Consider the following 16,716-nt stretch of genomic DNA (forward strand, 5'->3'; position numbering starts at 1 on the left):
CCAGTGGTTTTCCTACATTTTATTATTGGGCATGGTAATGTATTGTGTTTTGGGTGTTTCCATATTCTTGTACTCTCAAAACACAGTCAGCTGTAAACACCAGTCAGTATATTACGCATACTGAGGATCAGCAATGATGTCACAAAAGCCATTATATATTGTGGCTTATATGACATCACCTGACTGTCGACATATCTGACACACTGGATGAAATATATTACTATTGCTTTGAGGAATTGCTTAAACGTCAGTGATTTCATGGGGGTCTTGTATGGGGTTTGATGATGGAGTTTAGCAACTCTGAAACTGATTACATTTGAATATGTGGTATGTTGTTGTTGTGGTCTTCAGTCCTTCGACTGGTTTGATGCAGCTCTCCATGCTACTCTATCCTGTGCAAGCATGTAACAGAAAAATGCTCCTGTCAGAGCACAAGACTCTGACAGAAAAGTGGGGAACCAGCTACCTCAATTCTCATTCTGCTTTCCTCACTAAAACTTTTTCAGCCAGTTGCTTTCATTTGCCTGCTACATCAGGGTGTGTTGCTTATATAAAATGAAGTCTTTAAGTTCGTAAAGTTTTGGCAGTTTATTTGTATCTTTCAACACATTTATATGCTTTGACACATATAAATAACAAATCAGTATGCATAACTTACAGTTAACAGAAAATTGTTTGCTTTTAATTTTCCATGGACATGTTGTCCATCAATCACAACTCATCAAAAATACCTGACTTATGATTTGTATCTTAAAGGAGTTAAAATGTTATTAGAAATATTTTACTGAAATTGCACCTTTCCACTTTTACATAATATTTGTCAGTCATTTTATCTTCGTTTGAGGCATATTAAGACCCTTTTTAGCCCATTGTTTTTGTCACTGGAATATCACACTTTTGGTACATTTTTACTGAGATGCATGTCATAAAATGTTATTAGTGAAAAAATGCTGACTAAAACTAAATTTTGGTGACCTCAGAAGCCTTGCAATGACCCTAGAACTGTTGCTACATGTTCACTACATCAGTTAAAACTACATTTATGCCTCAGACTGGATATTACATGCATAAGGACAGTAACTCTGAACCTCTGAACCTTGGTCAAAACAATTTAGAAGTTCCCCACGGATATCATCTTAAAATCACATGGCACAAGTGTTGACCATCTGTCATGAACACACATTAAAGAAGTGCTCGTAGCAACAACTGGTACTTTTCACACCCAAAAATCATTGCATTTGTGGTTTTTCTCGGAAACTGCCCATGAACAAATGGTGCTTTACGTCGCGTAATGTCTGCCCTAGACCACACCCAATGCAAAAGATCCAAACGATTTCCTTAATTTGCCCAGGCTGGAGGAAATATGTAAACATTAAATTTAGACCTAGTGCTATAGTGTAGCTACTGTAGTCTCATTCTTGCAATAAGTATACAAATGGATACTAGGCAGAGGGCTATCAAAAACACTTGACACGTCTCTTGTGATCCATACAATGTGAGATATGACCACATGAAGATACGCATTTTTGCCTGTGGCTTTTTGAAACATACTGGCGCCATGCAGTGTCAAGCATGTACCAATCAAGAACACTTCTGTTAACAGGAAATAATATTTATAAGTAATGAGAAGTTTATCTAATCTTAATTCTTACAATATTTTTAATGTGTACAAAAATCAAATGAGTACAGCATCAATTAAAAATGGAAACGTCATTATAAGAAACTGCTGCTCTTACTAGTTCAGTTGCTGTACTGTGCAATAGCATATAATTACTTTGTTTTTTCGTGTTCACAAGAAATTAGTTTCTTACCTGCCATGTATGGTATTTCAATGAGCATGGCTGATACCAGATACACACACTCCAAGAGCTCAAGATTAATATGCATATGGAATGGCATCTGCCTCTGTTTCTCTATTTTCTCTTGCTCCTTGCTCCTCTCATGCTGCCGCTGCAGAAAGAAATAGTTTTATGATTAACTGTCAACAATTTCACAGACATGCACATTTTCAAGTCTTCCCATTACTACCAAAGTAAATTTATAAAAATGTAGCTTTCAAATAGGAAATCAACCTACCTGGGGTAGCAAACCTTGGGCAAGAAGTTCTTTGACCTTTCCAGTCATCATCAAATCAACTAGGCAATTATGCGCATCCTTGATATTCGCATGCCTGAATGCACACAGTCCTAAGTGCGCCATTGTACGGTTGTAAAGTATCTAAGCAGGAAAAAATAAAAGATTGACTGTAAACCCGTGATTTGCATTTGTTACTAAATGTATACATTTCATTTATTACTGTCTCAATGTCAATGTAACAAAAATGTAGCTTTGGATGCAAGTACAGTCTCACTCTCGTCTCCCATGAACATAATCTTTGCTGCTAGTATCTTACTGTGCTCCCTGTCAGGGAGAGTACATGGTTCTATCCCACACATTAGAAAGGAAAGAAAGCGCTTTTTCATAACTGTTAATACTCAGATGATCAGATGAATTGGCAATGTCGAGCAAACTGATGACACACTCCCTTGACAAATCCACTGGAGCAAGCTCTGCACTGATTTGGGGGGGGGGGGGGGGGGAGATAGCGCAAACCCACATCAAAATATTAGATATTTTACAATAGAAGATTATAAACTCCAGAGCTTAATCACACAAAGATATGCTGATCAGCTAAGACAGGATCGTACAAGACATGAAGCAGAAGCTTGACAACCTTGTAAATCCAACAATGATCCACATACAATTAGGTCCAACAGATGTATACACTTTTCCAAATGGCCTGGTCTACTCACACACCATTATCTAACTATAATATAGCCATACAGAACTATGAGTTAAAAAGTGTTTACTCAGAAAAAGAGTGGCAACTGCCATCTTTGATGTGTGTGTAATGGTACAAATAGGCAGGCCCACTCTAGCACAACAGGAATCTCACACAGCAAAGTTTTTGTTGCATCTTTGTAATGGAGTCCTAGCAATGTAAAATGCCACCTCTTTCCTAGGTTAAAATGTATTCCAGGTCCACCACCTGTTAACACCTATTGCCATAACAAGCACGTGGGGGACTACATAAGGCTGAGAGCACAATGTGAGTCAAGAAGTAATTAAATCAATTTTATTTCAAAGTATCTAAAAATATATCTGTAAATTAAAGCATTAAAGAAATTTCAGAAAGAAAATAAATTTCACAATAGTATTTTCTGCCATACAGAAGAATCAAAGTTGGTAAACGGATTTTGTCTGCTGTTACCTTAAGAGGAATTGATTAATTTGTTCAAGATGGTTGTAACCATTAAAAACATTCACATTTGAATGGACCGTCTTACTGTCTTCTTGGTCTGAGATTCAAGCTAATAAAACCCACCATTCCAACAGTGGATACTGCTCCTGGTTAGGGAACCTCCGAGACAAAAAGTAATGGCCAGTTTATATGGCACAGCAAACCAGAAACAGCCATTTCCCCACCTACAGGTTGGCACTGATACTATTTTTTGAGATTGTTTGTATAATGGTGTGTGGTGCCAGTCATTCTTTGAGATGACTGGTCGCCACCACTACTCCCCATTCTGTGACTGGGTCTTTATTGTAGTCATACACCACTAGGCTGTAGTAAATATAACTGCTTATTACTTTGAACAGAGCTTGATAATGTTGCCTGACTTCAACTGTCCTTTTGTTTGCACAGTAACTGCGAGCATTTCGTGATACAACAGGACAGCAGCGGCGTCAGCCATGCAGCAAGATTTTGATTAACCAGGTTCTCATGGTTCAGCATTCTCTCTAAAGCATGTTCTCAGTTATGTGTGTGTGTATCTCTATTTCACTACTCATTCTCTGTTGTTTTGTCATTCTTTTTTAACCAGTGGAGGCTGCCTTTGGCAAAACCTTCTACTTGATAGTATTATGATTTGTATGTGGTGATTGTGGATGAAACTCAGAATGGGGCGACAGTAGACACCTCTTGATTTATGACAGAAGTGAGCAAACTAGGGTTACTGGTCAACGATGAGAAAAGTACATGGTAGTGTCTCATTGACAAAATGATATGGGCCACATCAGTACAGAGTCACAATTTTGAAAGAGTTCAAAAATTAAAGTACCTGGGGCCAATATTGTCAAATAAAAGTGCGAAAGAGAAGGAAATTCAACAAAGAACAATAAGTGCAAACTAGGTGTGCTACTGTTCAAATCAGATATACATGCCACACATCATATCCCAGAAAAACAAGATAAAGCTCTACATAATACTAGTGCAACCGGTTGTACTGTATGGTTGAGAGATATGGGCAAGTACACAGATAATGGAAGAGTGCATTCGTGTGTTTGAGAGGAAGATTTTATGAAAAATTTATGGCCCAATATACAATGCTGAAACTGCAAGATGGGAAAGAAGGCACAATGAAAATTTGTATAAGCGGTTGAGAAAACTGATATTGGAAGAGTGATTGCAAGAAGTAGGCTACAGTGGGCAGGACATGTTCTACAAGCAGACGGCACTCTATCTAAAAGAGTACTTCTACACCAGCCAATGGTAGGCATCCAAGAGGTCTTCTGTGAACGATGTTGACAGACAGGACCCTAGTGACCCCAGAAGAAGCAGATCCAACAGGCAGCACTGAATATACCCAAGAAAGAAGTAAATGGGTGAACATACGTAAAAAATTTCTGTGATATTACAAGTATTTTGTTATGATTCATGGACTTCCTGCGTTAATAATCATTTCATTATGTTCTATGTATGATTTGTATTTGTATATTTCTGTCTTCTGACATGGGCCTGAAAGGCTTGTGTATGTGCAATAAATGATGATAATGTGATTTCTACCATCTTTCCCTAGTATCCATACAAATCAATGGCCCCTTTCAAGTTTGGGTGTGGTCAATACCTTCCCATGATCTGATACTGGATCAAAAATTAATCTTTTGACAACAGGAAACTTCTACAAATGTAGTGTAGTTGAAAAGAAGCATGCATTCTCCGTGTAGATCAGCAGAGTGTACTATGTCTTCAGCCATGAGTAGGGCAATGGCATTTGTGTGCATCATTTAGTTTTCAACATGCCTCAATGTGTCACTTCAGGCTTGGACTGAGCTTGTATTGTCATTGTACAACAAGAAGAGTTGTAGGAGCGGGAACCTCCCCAGCTGAAATGAGGTACACTGACACTATTATGAAACAAAAAATACTGCCAATTTCTTGAAATGGTTGGCCAAGGTCAACAACATAAGCTGGTGACTATGGCTCTTTAAGTAACCTGACAAGAAATGTGGGCTGCCTTTTCAGAGATAGATGTGAGGTCTGTGTCAAAACAGACAATGAGTACCAATCTTCATATCAACTTGACTGCTAGGTGGTCATTAAAGACAACATTACAAACCCATCAATGCAGTGGTGTATGAAGGAGGTGAACATGGTGACACCTGAAATGGATCAATGGCATTGAGCCCTGTTCACTGATTTTGACACTGTGATTTTCATAGAAGAGCATGAAAGCAGTCAGGTACCAATGCGCTACTCAGGCATGCAGTCCTTCGAGTTAAACAGGGAGGTAGGACAGTCACCTTCACCGGCAGTATCATGTACAGACGTCAATCACTTCACACCACTGCCAACTGTAATTTGAAGGCTGTGCAGTATCAGGACAGGGTCATTCAAGCTAACTGTCCAATTCCAGAATAAGATTTTCACTCTGCAGCGGAGTGTGCGCTGATATGAAACTTCCTGGCAGATTAAAACTGTGTGCCCGACCGAGACTCGAACTCGGGACCTTTGCCTTTCGCGGGCAAGTGCTCTACCAACTGAGCTACCGAAGCACGACTCACGCCCGGTACTCACAGCTTTACTTCTGCCAGTACCTCGTCTCCTACCTTCCAAACTTTACAGAAGCTCTCCTGCGAGACATGCAGAACTAGCACTCCTCAAGGAAAGGATATTGCGGAGACATGGCTTAGCCACAGCCTGGGGGATGTTTCCAGAATGAGATTTTCACTCTGCAGCGGAGTGTGCGCTGATATGAAACTTCCTGGCAGATTAAAACTGTGTGCCCGACCGAGACTCGAACTCGGGAACTGTCCAATCCTATAATCGACAGATATCTGTCTAGAAAAGTTAACTTGATAGCTATTCTAAACTTACGTGATTTATTGATTGTTTACAATTCAACAATAAAGAAGAAATAAAATAAACAAAGAGAAAGAGTTTGCCTTTATTTTGACCTGCACTTCCTCCTTTGCTTATTATCTAAGCCAGTCATCTGTGGTGTTACTATTTTTAATCACTGTTGCCACCACCACTTGTATTGTTATCTGGGATGGTAATTTCACCAGACTAATGAGCGGTAAGAGAAGAGGCAGCAATGAAATTTATAATCTTGATTGTAACAAATATTGGGAGTTTATTCTAAGTATGTATCAATTTCTGATGTGATGCTTAGGGGGCCCCCTCATAGCAACTTTGTCGTAAAAAATACTTTGCTCATTCTTCCATATTTGCTGCAGTGTTTGAGGTCACAGTTATGGTGGACTCTGAGAACACAGATTTTTCCAAATACACAACAGATTTTGAATCTGTACTGACATGAGAATGTGACAATATTTTCCTTTATCTCTTGCTTCTGAACACCGTCACCTGCCCGCTGCTCTCTCATTGGCTGTGTCAAACAAGCAGCTGACACACTCCCTCTCATTCCTGTCATACCTCATTGTGAGTGTTGTCAAAATTGCTATACAAAAAACATTAGTGCACCACTGGCTCCTACCTACAGTTTTACTATCTCCTGCAAAATTGTATATTGTTGATTCATACTACATATGAAAAAACAGCTAATTTAGAAAAATTTTTAGTTGTAATCTCTCTTATATCACTATTACGAAAACAGTCAAGTTCTTTCTTTTACTATTGTACAATATATTTTGGTGAAATTGATGTTACATTTTGCTCAACAGAGCTAATTAGCTAGTATACTACTTTTGTGACAAGTTCAGGAAAACAGTTAACAATTCACTGTTAAAAAAGAGCACCATTGCAGCATGAGGAGGTTAGAATAGAGCCTAACCTCCTTCATGCATTGTCATACAGCTTGCCCTCTCAACATCTTTACTGCATGACAACCACAACAGCATCCTCTCAATGTTAAGCATAGCGACAGTTGGCTGTGATGCTCACAAATCTTACACAAAATTAAATTAGAAGAAAACCATATACTCGTGCAAGAAAGAATTAAATATATTACATGATAGTCCATTAAAACAAATTATCATTAGGTTAAACATTGCTTGTGATTGCACCAGTGGCAGGAGTAAGAGTGCCAAGTGTCACACAACTTTCCCCGAGTCTTCAAAATAAATCTTCAGTGGCTTCAATTGCAAAAGATTCATCTGTAAATGTAAGATGACCCCTATGTTAACCTATTACACAGTGTAAAAACAGTGACCTCAGCAACAGTAGTTTAATCAGCATATGTAAGATGTCGCTGTATTTTTCGAATGACCAGTTTGGGAAAAAGGGTAAATGGAGTATTTTGTTTGTTTTGTAAGGCTTATACTTTCAATCCCTACGCCCCTTGAATCTCAGACCATACAAATTTGCAGATATCCAGATTTGAGTATTTTATATGAGTTCAAAATTGGATTATTGACATTTTAAAAAGAGATAATAATTCTGCAAATGATACGAACATCCAAACAATTCAGTCACACACAACCAGAAATGAAGATATTATAAAGCAATTTTTTAAATTACTTATATTTCAACGAAAATATACGTAGTATCACATTCAGCTAAAATCAAACCATGAAATGAACCCTGTAAAAATCTAGACTGCAGTAAACTAGCTTTCAGTGTGTTATCACAATATTAGTGTACTGTTTGCAATGTATGTTCTAGAATTTCATGAAATTAAAGTTTTCTTAAGTTACATGGAGACAGAAGGCAAAGGCTGATAAAATACTTAAAAGTATAAGAAACTACTTCCAGTACTTGGACTTTCAGATTGGTTGGGGATAATTATCTGCTTATGTTGTATGGTTTGGCAAGCCTGTTAGCAAAGTTATGACAACAATAGAGAATTACAGAGGGTGGTATGGAAAAAACATCAGATGAGATAATCCCCTTTCCGGGCACCACTTGAGGAAGTCATAGCCTTAACTGACAAGTACTGAAGCATTCAAGACCCAGGTGGTACTGGGTAACAAGGGGGATGCTTCTTTTTTTTCCGAAGTGGCAGCTGTATTCATAGGAGTGTGATAGGACATACCTGCCCAGGAGATTTGTGTGTTTATAAGATCTGTAGCACAGTTGTAAGACAAGACAGGCTGAGACAGGTGGTTTGTACAGGCGATGAGAGATTAGGTCTTGGAGTATATACATTTATCACAAATGTCTAGGTTGTTGGCAAGTAAGCACTTGATGTGAAAGTGGTAGCAGATTTTTAAGTGGTGGTGATTCTGCTTATTGGTTCATTTTATATGGACTGAGATTCCAATCTGAGCTTTAATGAGAATGAGACAGAGGTCAACATCAACGAAGATGGCATTGGATTTGAATATGACAAGGTAAATTTGATATGAGAAAAGGGATTAAGCTGCCGTGGAAAATGGACGAGTTGTTGTTCACCAGTGAATCCAGATCACACAGATGCCATCACAAATCTCTACCAAGCTTGGGGTTCATGTCATCTAGGTACAGTGGAATGAATTTTCCATCCAGATTATGAAAAGTTGGGCATAGGATTGGCCATATAACACAATTTCTCTGATATGTTTGCATGTCTGGCCTTCAAACATAAGGGTGTTATGGATAAGCTAGCTATAGTGATACTGAACAGGATTTTTGGGGGCCTTTTAGGTGGGTACCGGGAGAAGTGTTCTGGAGTTCAGAGGCTACATTTATGCCCAATGTTTGTGTAAAGAGATGTTGCACTTATGGTAATAACAAAGGTGCTATGTTAAAGAAATATGGGAATACAACAGAGATAGTCTATGACATGGCTGCGGCTGAGATGTATAGCATAGGGGCTTTGAAGACTGCTATAATGGAATAGATGAGGTGTTTGTTTTATTGTATTTCCCATTATTGTATTTTGGGGAATAAATAGGTCAGCATGAATGGGTTTAACACCCATCTACAAATATAATCCATCTGTCTACACTGGCAGAGAGAAAGAGTGAGCTATTATACACATCATGCTGGGAGCATACAATTAAACCATTGTTGTTCTCTACACCCAGGACCTATACTGTCTATTTTGTAATGTTTTCTACACCCAGGACTTATACTGTCCATTTTGTAAGCTATGAAAAACTTGTTACTACGATGCAAAATCATTCACGCCCCATTTCAATATCTATAACCATCAAGCCACTCACATTCAGTCTGCATGTATGACATTAATGCTGAAAAGTATCAAAAAGAGCGGAAAGGAGAACTGATAATGTAAGTCATCAAGGTGCATTACCTGTGTTGGAGGATCAGAATGATGAATGGTTTCTTGCAGATGAGACATTAATATAAGGTCTCGAGCTTGGAACCAGTTATCATGAAGAGCATGGTGGTAAATGTGTGACAAAATAGCACGAGTACGAAGACGGTCTGTTGAGTCCTTGGCATACACGAACTTACACAGTTTCTCCATAACTTGGACACTTGTAACAGCATCTGGAGGTAGCTCACCCTGGAACAGAAATAAAAAGATTTTAGTTTTTACAATTAATCTTGCCAGTACTGCAACTGTGCAGGTACTGGACACAACAACATAATCACAATGATATAAGCTCACCATTCAGGAACTTGTTTTGTGACCTCAACATGATGTTCTTTTGTTTTCCCATTCAATAACAACTGTCTTAGATCACTGAAGGGCTACTCTATCATGTTACTGTACTAATTACTGATCTATTATCATGTCAGACTTTGCTGACTTCTAATGAACGCAAATTATCAAATTAGTGCATATCGGTTAACAGTGTGAAATCTATGGGAGTATCTAGAGCTATTGTATCAAGTGTAATGACAGCATACAGAGTTGATGTAAAAATGGCCACTTAAACAAAACAGTGAAAGGCAAAGTGGAATGGCATAATGTCCTAAGGGCAACCAATCACGATTTATATGCATACACATATCTTCAGTGGGATTTTGCCTCTTTTGCGGACCATAGTCTCTCTTACGTCACCTGTGTTGGTGTTCATGCTTCCTGTACCATGCCTGTACACTCGCCTACGGTTAGACTCTCATTTCAGCATGTGCAACCTATAGTAACAGAAAATAGGGAACGACCAAATAACCTGTTGATGTTGTACTGATCAGCGAGAGGTCATCAATAATGGACTGCAGAATGTGAACAGCATAACAAGAGGAAAACATACTACAGAAATGGCATAGCAGAATAACAAAGACAAAATGAGTAAACAAAGAAGGAAAAACCTAATGTACAGCAATAGCTCTGACCAAAATAATGGTGTGTAATCAAAACGATTCAAGAGTGCAATGAATACACACAGAAGACGGAGCCACTACACAGCTGGCTTTATAATGCGGCCACGAGCACTGATTGGGCAGCGTGGGCACAGTGCACCCAACACTGCAGAGGCAATACTAGAACTCACAGATGTAGCAGTGCCATTCAGCAGCTGTCTCAGTGCCGTGCCATCTGGCGGGCTTTCAAATCATAATCGGGCTGGAATACCATAAAAGACATGAAATACAACTGACCAGTATTTAATGCCAGTCTAGCAAAGAATTTTTGTGAGTCATGTATGTCAGTGTCAGGGAAAACTATGCTGCAAAAGCAACTTTCAATTCGACTGCTTGTTTCCAGATAGCCTGGAGGGGCATTGTTATTTTTTTATTAGTAATTAACTCACAAATTTTGTTGTAGAGGATAAGTGACTGATTTCGCATAAAAAAGTTGGATATTTCTTAAAAATAAAATACTGATACATAAGAAACATTTGTGTACCACAAAACACAACTGTCGCAAAAATAAGTGTTTTTTTTTTTTTTCCTTCATTTATCCAATAGTATTCGCACGAAGCAAATAATACAAGAGAATGTCCATGGAGAACAGAGTAATTAGTGCTGTGGGAATGGGAAACCTAAACTCCATTGATTGCTTTGTAGTAATTGTAAACACCAAGGACAAAAGGGCAGAGTACAGAGTGAGAGGACCAGCCCATGTCTTGACACCAAATACTTCCTGAACCTGAAAATTTACAACAGAAGACTAGTCAGAAAAAGAAAGGAGGTATTTAAGCATTTGTGGCCACTATTGATTGGCACTTCTTTTTAAAAAAGTGCTTATAACAAGAAACAAACATATTATCTGGTGATATTGGGTATCACATGATTTAGCATTCTCTCGATCTTCACACTAAACGAAGTAGCAAATGTTTGCTGAAACACCAGAGAGAATGTGCCTGACAATTTGTACTCCCACTGTATTATCCCAGAGGTTGTAGATCCTCATAAATTACAGTTGGAAGGCACTCATCAACCGAAACAGCAGGCACAGAATTAGATATTCATCTGTTATTTCACATACATTTTTCCCAGATGTTGTAGATCTACAACTTCTGGGTGAATACACTGGGTGTGTGTTGTCAGACTTGTCGGACATATTCTCACTGGTGTTTCCGCAGATATTCACGAGTTACCTCTCTTTTACCAGAATGAAGATGATGATAGCCCTAAATCACATGTTTTATGTGATATTCAACATCATCAGATATCATTTTTTTAAAGTGCCAATTTGATAGCACAGCCCCAATTCAGTCTAGTGCAATATTTGATTTGATGATTAATGCTCTAACTCTCACTAACCTGTGAGCATACTTTCGATGCATTTTCTTGCCCCCATCTTGTATGAAAGTGCATGAACTGTTGCCTTGTCACCTACAAACCATGCCACAGTGACCCCATTCCAGTCACTACTCAAATCCTTAGGCCCATCACAGACACTCTCCCTAGAGTCCATCTCTCTACTTACCTCTACCACTTCCCACACTCCCACCTTCTACATGCTTCCTGAAGTCCATAAACCCAACCACCCAGGATGTCCCATTGTGGCTGGTTACTGTGCCCCCACTGAGAGAATCTCTGCTCTTGTAGACCAACACCTTCAACCACTTGTGGCCTGAAGACGGAGTGCTATTCTCCTATATAAAAGATACCAACCATTTCCTCAACCGACTCTCCGCAGTTCCTTTCCCTTTCCCTCTGCTTGTCACTATTGATGCCACCTCCCTGTACACTAACATTCCTAATGCCCATGGCCTTACTGGTATCAAACACTACCTTTCCAGATGCCCTACGGATTCCAAACCAACAACGTCCTTCCTAGTCTCCATGACCAACTATATCCTCACCCACAATTTCTTCTCCTTTGAAGGCATTACCTACAAACAAATCGGTGGTACAGCTGTGGGCACCCACATGGCACCATCCTATGCTAACCTATTCATGGGCCATCTAGAGGAGTCCTACCTAAAAACCCAGAATCCTAAACCCCTCACCTGATTCAGATTCACTGATAACATCTTTGCTATCTGGACTGAAGGTGAGGACCCCTTATTCACATTCCTCCAGAACCTCAACAACTTCTCCCCTATTTGCTTCACCTGGTCCTACTCAACCCAACAAGCCACCTTCCCAGATGTTGACCACCTCGGAGATGGCTACATCAGTACCTCCGTCCACATCAAACCTACTAACCACCAGCAATACCTCCACTTCGAAAGCTGCCACAAGTTTCATACCAAGAAGTCCCTTCCGTACACCCTAGCCACTCGTGGTCGTTGCATCTGCAGTGATGAGCAGTCCCTCTCGAAATATACTGAGGGTCTCACTGAAGCCTTCACTGACCATAATTATCCTCCCATCCCTGTACAAAAACAAATCCCTCATGCCTTATCTTTCCAGTCTCCCACCACCTCCCAATGTCCCACAGTCCAGCCACAGAGGAGCATTCCCCTCTTAACTCAGCACCATCCGGGACTGGAGCAACTGAATTACATTCTCCACCAGGGTTTCGATTACCTCTCATCATGCCGAGAAATGTCCTACCCACTATCCTTCCCACCCCTCCTAACGTGGTATTCTGACGTCCACCGAACCTACACAATATACACGTCCATCCTTACACAACCCCTGCTCCCAATCCCTTACCTCATGGCTCATACCCCTGTAATAGACCTAGATGCCAGACCTGCCCCATACATCCTCCTACGACAACCTACTCCAGTCCGGTCACTAACATTACCTATCACATCAAAGGCAAAGCTACCTGTGAAACCAGTCATGTGATCTACAAGCTAAGCTGCAACCACTGTGCTGCATTCTATGTAGGCATGACAACCAACAAACTGTCTGTCCACACGAACAGCCACAGACAAACTGTGGCCAAAAAAACAAGTGAATCATCCTGCAGCTGCCAAACATGATACCCCTCATCTCAATGACTGCTTCACAACCTGTGCCATATGGATCCTTCCCACAAACAACAGCTTTTCTGAATTGCGCAGGTGGGAACTTTCTCTGCAGTACATCCTACCTTCCCGTAACCCTCCTGGCCTCAACCTTCGTTAGTCACTGTCCCACCCACCTAGCCCCCTCCCTGTTCCCATTCCAGCACTACACAGCCGTCATTTTACCACCACACCCAGTTTTAATTTCTTTAATTTTTATTTCTCTCCTTTCCGCTACTCACCCCATCCCCCCTCCGCACCTTCTCCCCTATCCTTCGTCTAAACTGCAACACTTCACTGTCCGCCACTCCCACCATACTATCCCTCCCCCTCCCCACCCCAGCCTCCTCCTTACCCCCACCCAGTCGCCTCTCCCATCATGCACTGGTGCTGCTGCTTGCAGTGTAGTTTCAGCTCTCTAAGACTGCAGACGTGTGTGCGCGTGTATGTGTGTGTCTACTGCTGACAAAGGCCTTAATGGCCAAAAGCTATGATTGTGTGAATCCTTTTATTGTACCTATCGCAAGTCAGCATTTCCGCTATACAGTGTGTAGCAAGTTTTCTTCTCTCGTATTGTTACAGTTCATCCTGGATTTTCCATTGTTTGATTATTCAATAAAGTTAATAGAAAACTACCTCAAAATTAGAGAGGTATAAGTTTACTTTCACACAGATTAATAGCTTCAGAGAATATCATAGAAAAGAGACTTTGAAGGATGAATGAACCTCTCCTTGGTGAAGAACAGGATGGGTTTAGGAAAAACAGGGGTACAATTGATCTGACCTTCACAAAAAGGACACTACTTGAAAAATATCAGAAAAAAGATAGAAGCATGACACAAGTCTTCTAGAAACAGAAAAATCCTATGAAGTGTAGAAACAGAAAAATCCTATGAAGTGTAGTAACAGACAAAAATTTGGAATCTCCAGAGAAGGGAAATAAGCCCAAGGCATTCACTGAGAAAGTGAAGACACTCTACAGGAACATGTCAGCTGTGTTGGAGTTAGAAATGGAAATCAAACGCGGAGTCCAGCAGAGAAGTGCCTTGTTTCCACTGCTCTTCATCATTGTGATATGTCAATATTGTGGAAAGTTTACAGGATCACTATGGACCTGAACTGAAAGCAGAATTGTCCACTGATGATGTTATGATCTGGGGAGATACCAATGATGACCAAGAAAAAGTGAACATATGGAACAATAATGTTGAGGAGTTTGGTCTCAAAGTCAATGAATCAAAGACCATAGCCATGAAAGTAAGCAGATAAGGACATCCCAAATTAATCAAAATGGAAGCACCCTGGAAAATGTGCAGCATTGCCCACATTACCACAACCATCTTCAGCACCTACTATATTCCAATTTTGACCTCCTCACCCAAGACCTGTGCTCTGACAGGGGGAGAGAGTAATCAAATCCAAGCTGCTGAAAAAGCTTGTTAGATCTACACTGAAGCAAACAAAAAAGGGTAACATAAGGAATGAAAGGAACACAAAGGATGCAGATGTAACGTTCAGTGTTCTAGTGAATCTCTAGCAATTTAGATTAAGGATCGAAGACATCAGGATAGCCAAGAAATGCCTTCAAATGACTATAAATTGTAAAAGACATGTTGGACAGCCAAAGAGATGGTGGCCGAGGAAGCCACCAAAAGCGGTTTCCTTTGGGATAGGATCTGAGATGCAGAGTTGCACAAGGTAGAAAAAGTTGAACAAGGTTTGTCACAATCACATGGGAAACTGGAACTGCACCTTGATGATGACAATTATCCCCTGGAATTTCCTTTTCTTTTTTACTTTCATGTTTGATATTTGCCTATCACAAGCCTTATTCTTAACATGATTCCATGATCCTCTCCTCACATCCCATATACTACTACTGCCACTCTTTAGCATCTTTTAAAACTATGTTTCCATTATATGCAATATTTCAGATAATCACACATATGGTCTCCAAGCTACTTAAATTCCAATATATTTAAGGTAATGTTTTCATTTCAATACAATGATCTTTCTACTAATGGTAGCAACGCTGCCAAAACTGCCCTGGACTAATTTTGCATCAAAATAGCGGTTTCAAATCCCACAGAAATTGCATTTCACTATTAAAAAAAAAAAAAAAGAAAAAAAAAAAAAAAAAAAAAAAAAAAAAAAGAAATACTTCCAGTGCATTACCATCACAAGATATGTACTACTTAATGAACGGATAGTTACAACATACAACAATGCTTACTACCAAAGGTCTCAATGAACAACAATAATAGCTGCTTCAATATTTACAGTGCATGCAATAACCAATATGAATATCCACATACCATTGCAAATATTACATCACATATTAAACATTGTTGAAAAAGGAAAAGAAAGGAAAAAGGAAAAGAAAAGTCGAAGAAAAAGAAGAAGGGGAAAAAAAAACATTGACATTATGTTTACTGACCTCTCTCTGCTTCAGAACGTCAGGATCAAATTTGTAATAAAGATGCTCTATCTTGCGCAGATATACACGACAAAGTTCCGACGGCACTGCTTGTCTTTCAAGATATTCTTGTACCTTGTCAATAATATTTGACACTCTTTTCTCATCTTTTAACCTGGTTGTGTGAAAAAACAAGACATGAAGTTGGCATAACATATAAATCTAATAATAATGTAGAAACACATGTTTATACTTCTTTGCTTAAGTTACTTTTTTACATATATACTAAAATAGCCTTGCACAACTCAATAAAACAGCCAGAGCAATTCATTTTCAAGCTGGACATTAGATTACATGCTACTAACGGGCACATGTGTGTGTGTGTGTGTGTGTGTGTGTGTGTGTGTGTGTGTGTGTGTGTGTTTAGCATAAAACTATCACTTGCACACAAAACTTCAACTTATAACCATAACCAGTTTTCAATAATATACAGGGTGTTTCAAAAATGACCGGTATATTTGAAACGGCAATAAAAACTAAACGAGCAGCGATAGAAATACACCGTTTGTTGCAATATGCTTGGGACAACAGTACATTTTCAGGCGGACAAACTTTCAAAATTACAGTAGTTACAATTTTCAACAACAGATGGTGCTGCAAGTGTTGTGAAAGATATAGAAGACAATGCAGTCTGTGGGTGCGCCATTCTGTAAGTGGTCTTTCTGCTGTAAGCGTGTGCTGTTCACAACGTGCAAGTGTGCTGTGGACAACATGGTTTATTCCTTAGAACAGAGGATTTTTCTGGTGTTGGAATTCCACCACTTAGAACACAGTGTTGT

The 16,716-nt window shown here is 39.5% G+C and overlaps 1 protein-coding gene across 1 annotated transcript in view; it reads right to left on the reverse strand.

Annotated features, from left to right (window-relative positions):
- Positions 1-16,716, reverse strand: part of LOC126283991 (eukaryotic translation initiation factor 3 subunit C) — a 73,059-nt gene that overhangs the window by 14,207 nt on the left and 42,136 nt on the right. Inside the window, exons 11-14 of the mRNA XM_049982528.1 lie at positions 15,899-16,052; positions 9,456-9,671; positions 2,077-2,217; positions 1,812-1,950 (exon numbers count right to left, since the gene is read on the reverse strand). Of these exons, the coding sequence (XP_049838485.1) occupies positions 1,812-1,950; positions 2,077-2,217; positions 9,456-9,671; positions 15,899-16,052 (650 nt within the window). The remainder of the gene's footprint in view (positions 1-1,811; positions 1,951-2,076; positions 2,218-9,455; positions 9,672-15,898; positions 16,053-16,716) is intronic.

The sequence above is a fragment of the Schistocerca gregaria genome, chromosome 8 (assembly GCF_023897955.1).
Source record: "Schistocerca gregaria isolate iqSchGreg1 chromosome 8, iqSchGreg1.2, whole genome shotgun sequence".
NCBI classification, from domain to species: Eukaryota; Metazoa; Arthropoda; class Insecta; order Orthoptera; family Acrididae; genus Schistocerca; species Schistocerca gregaria.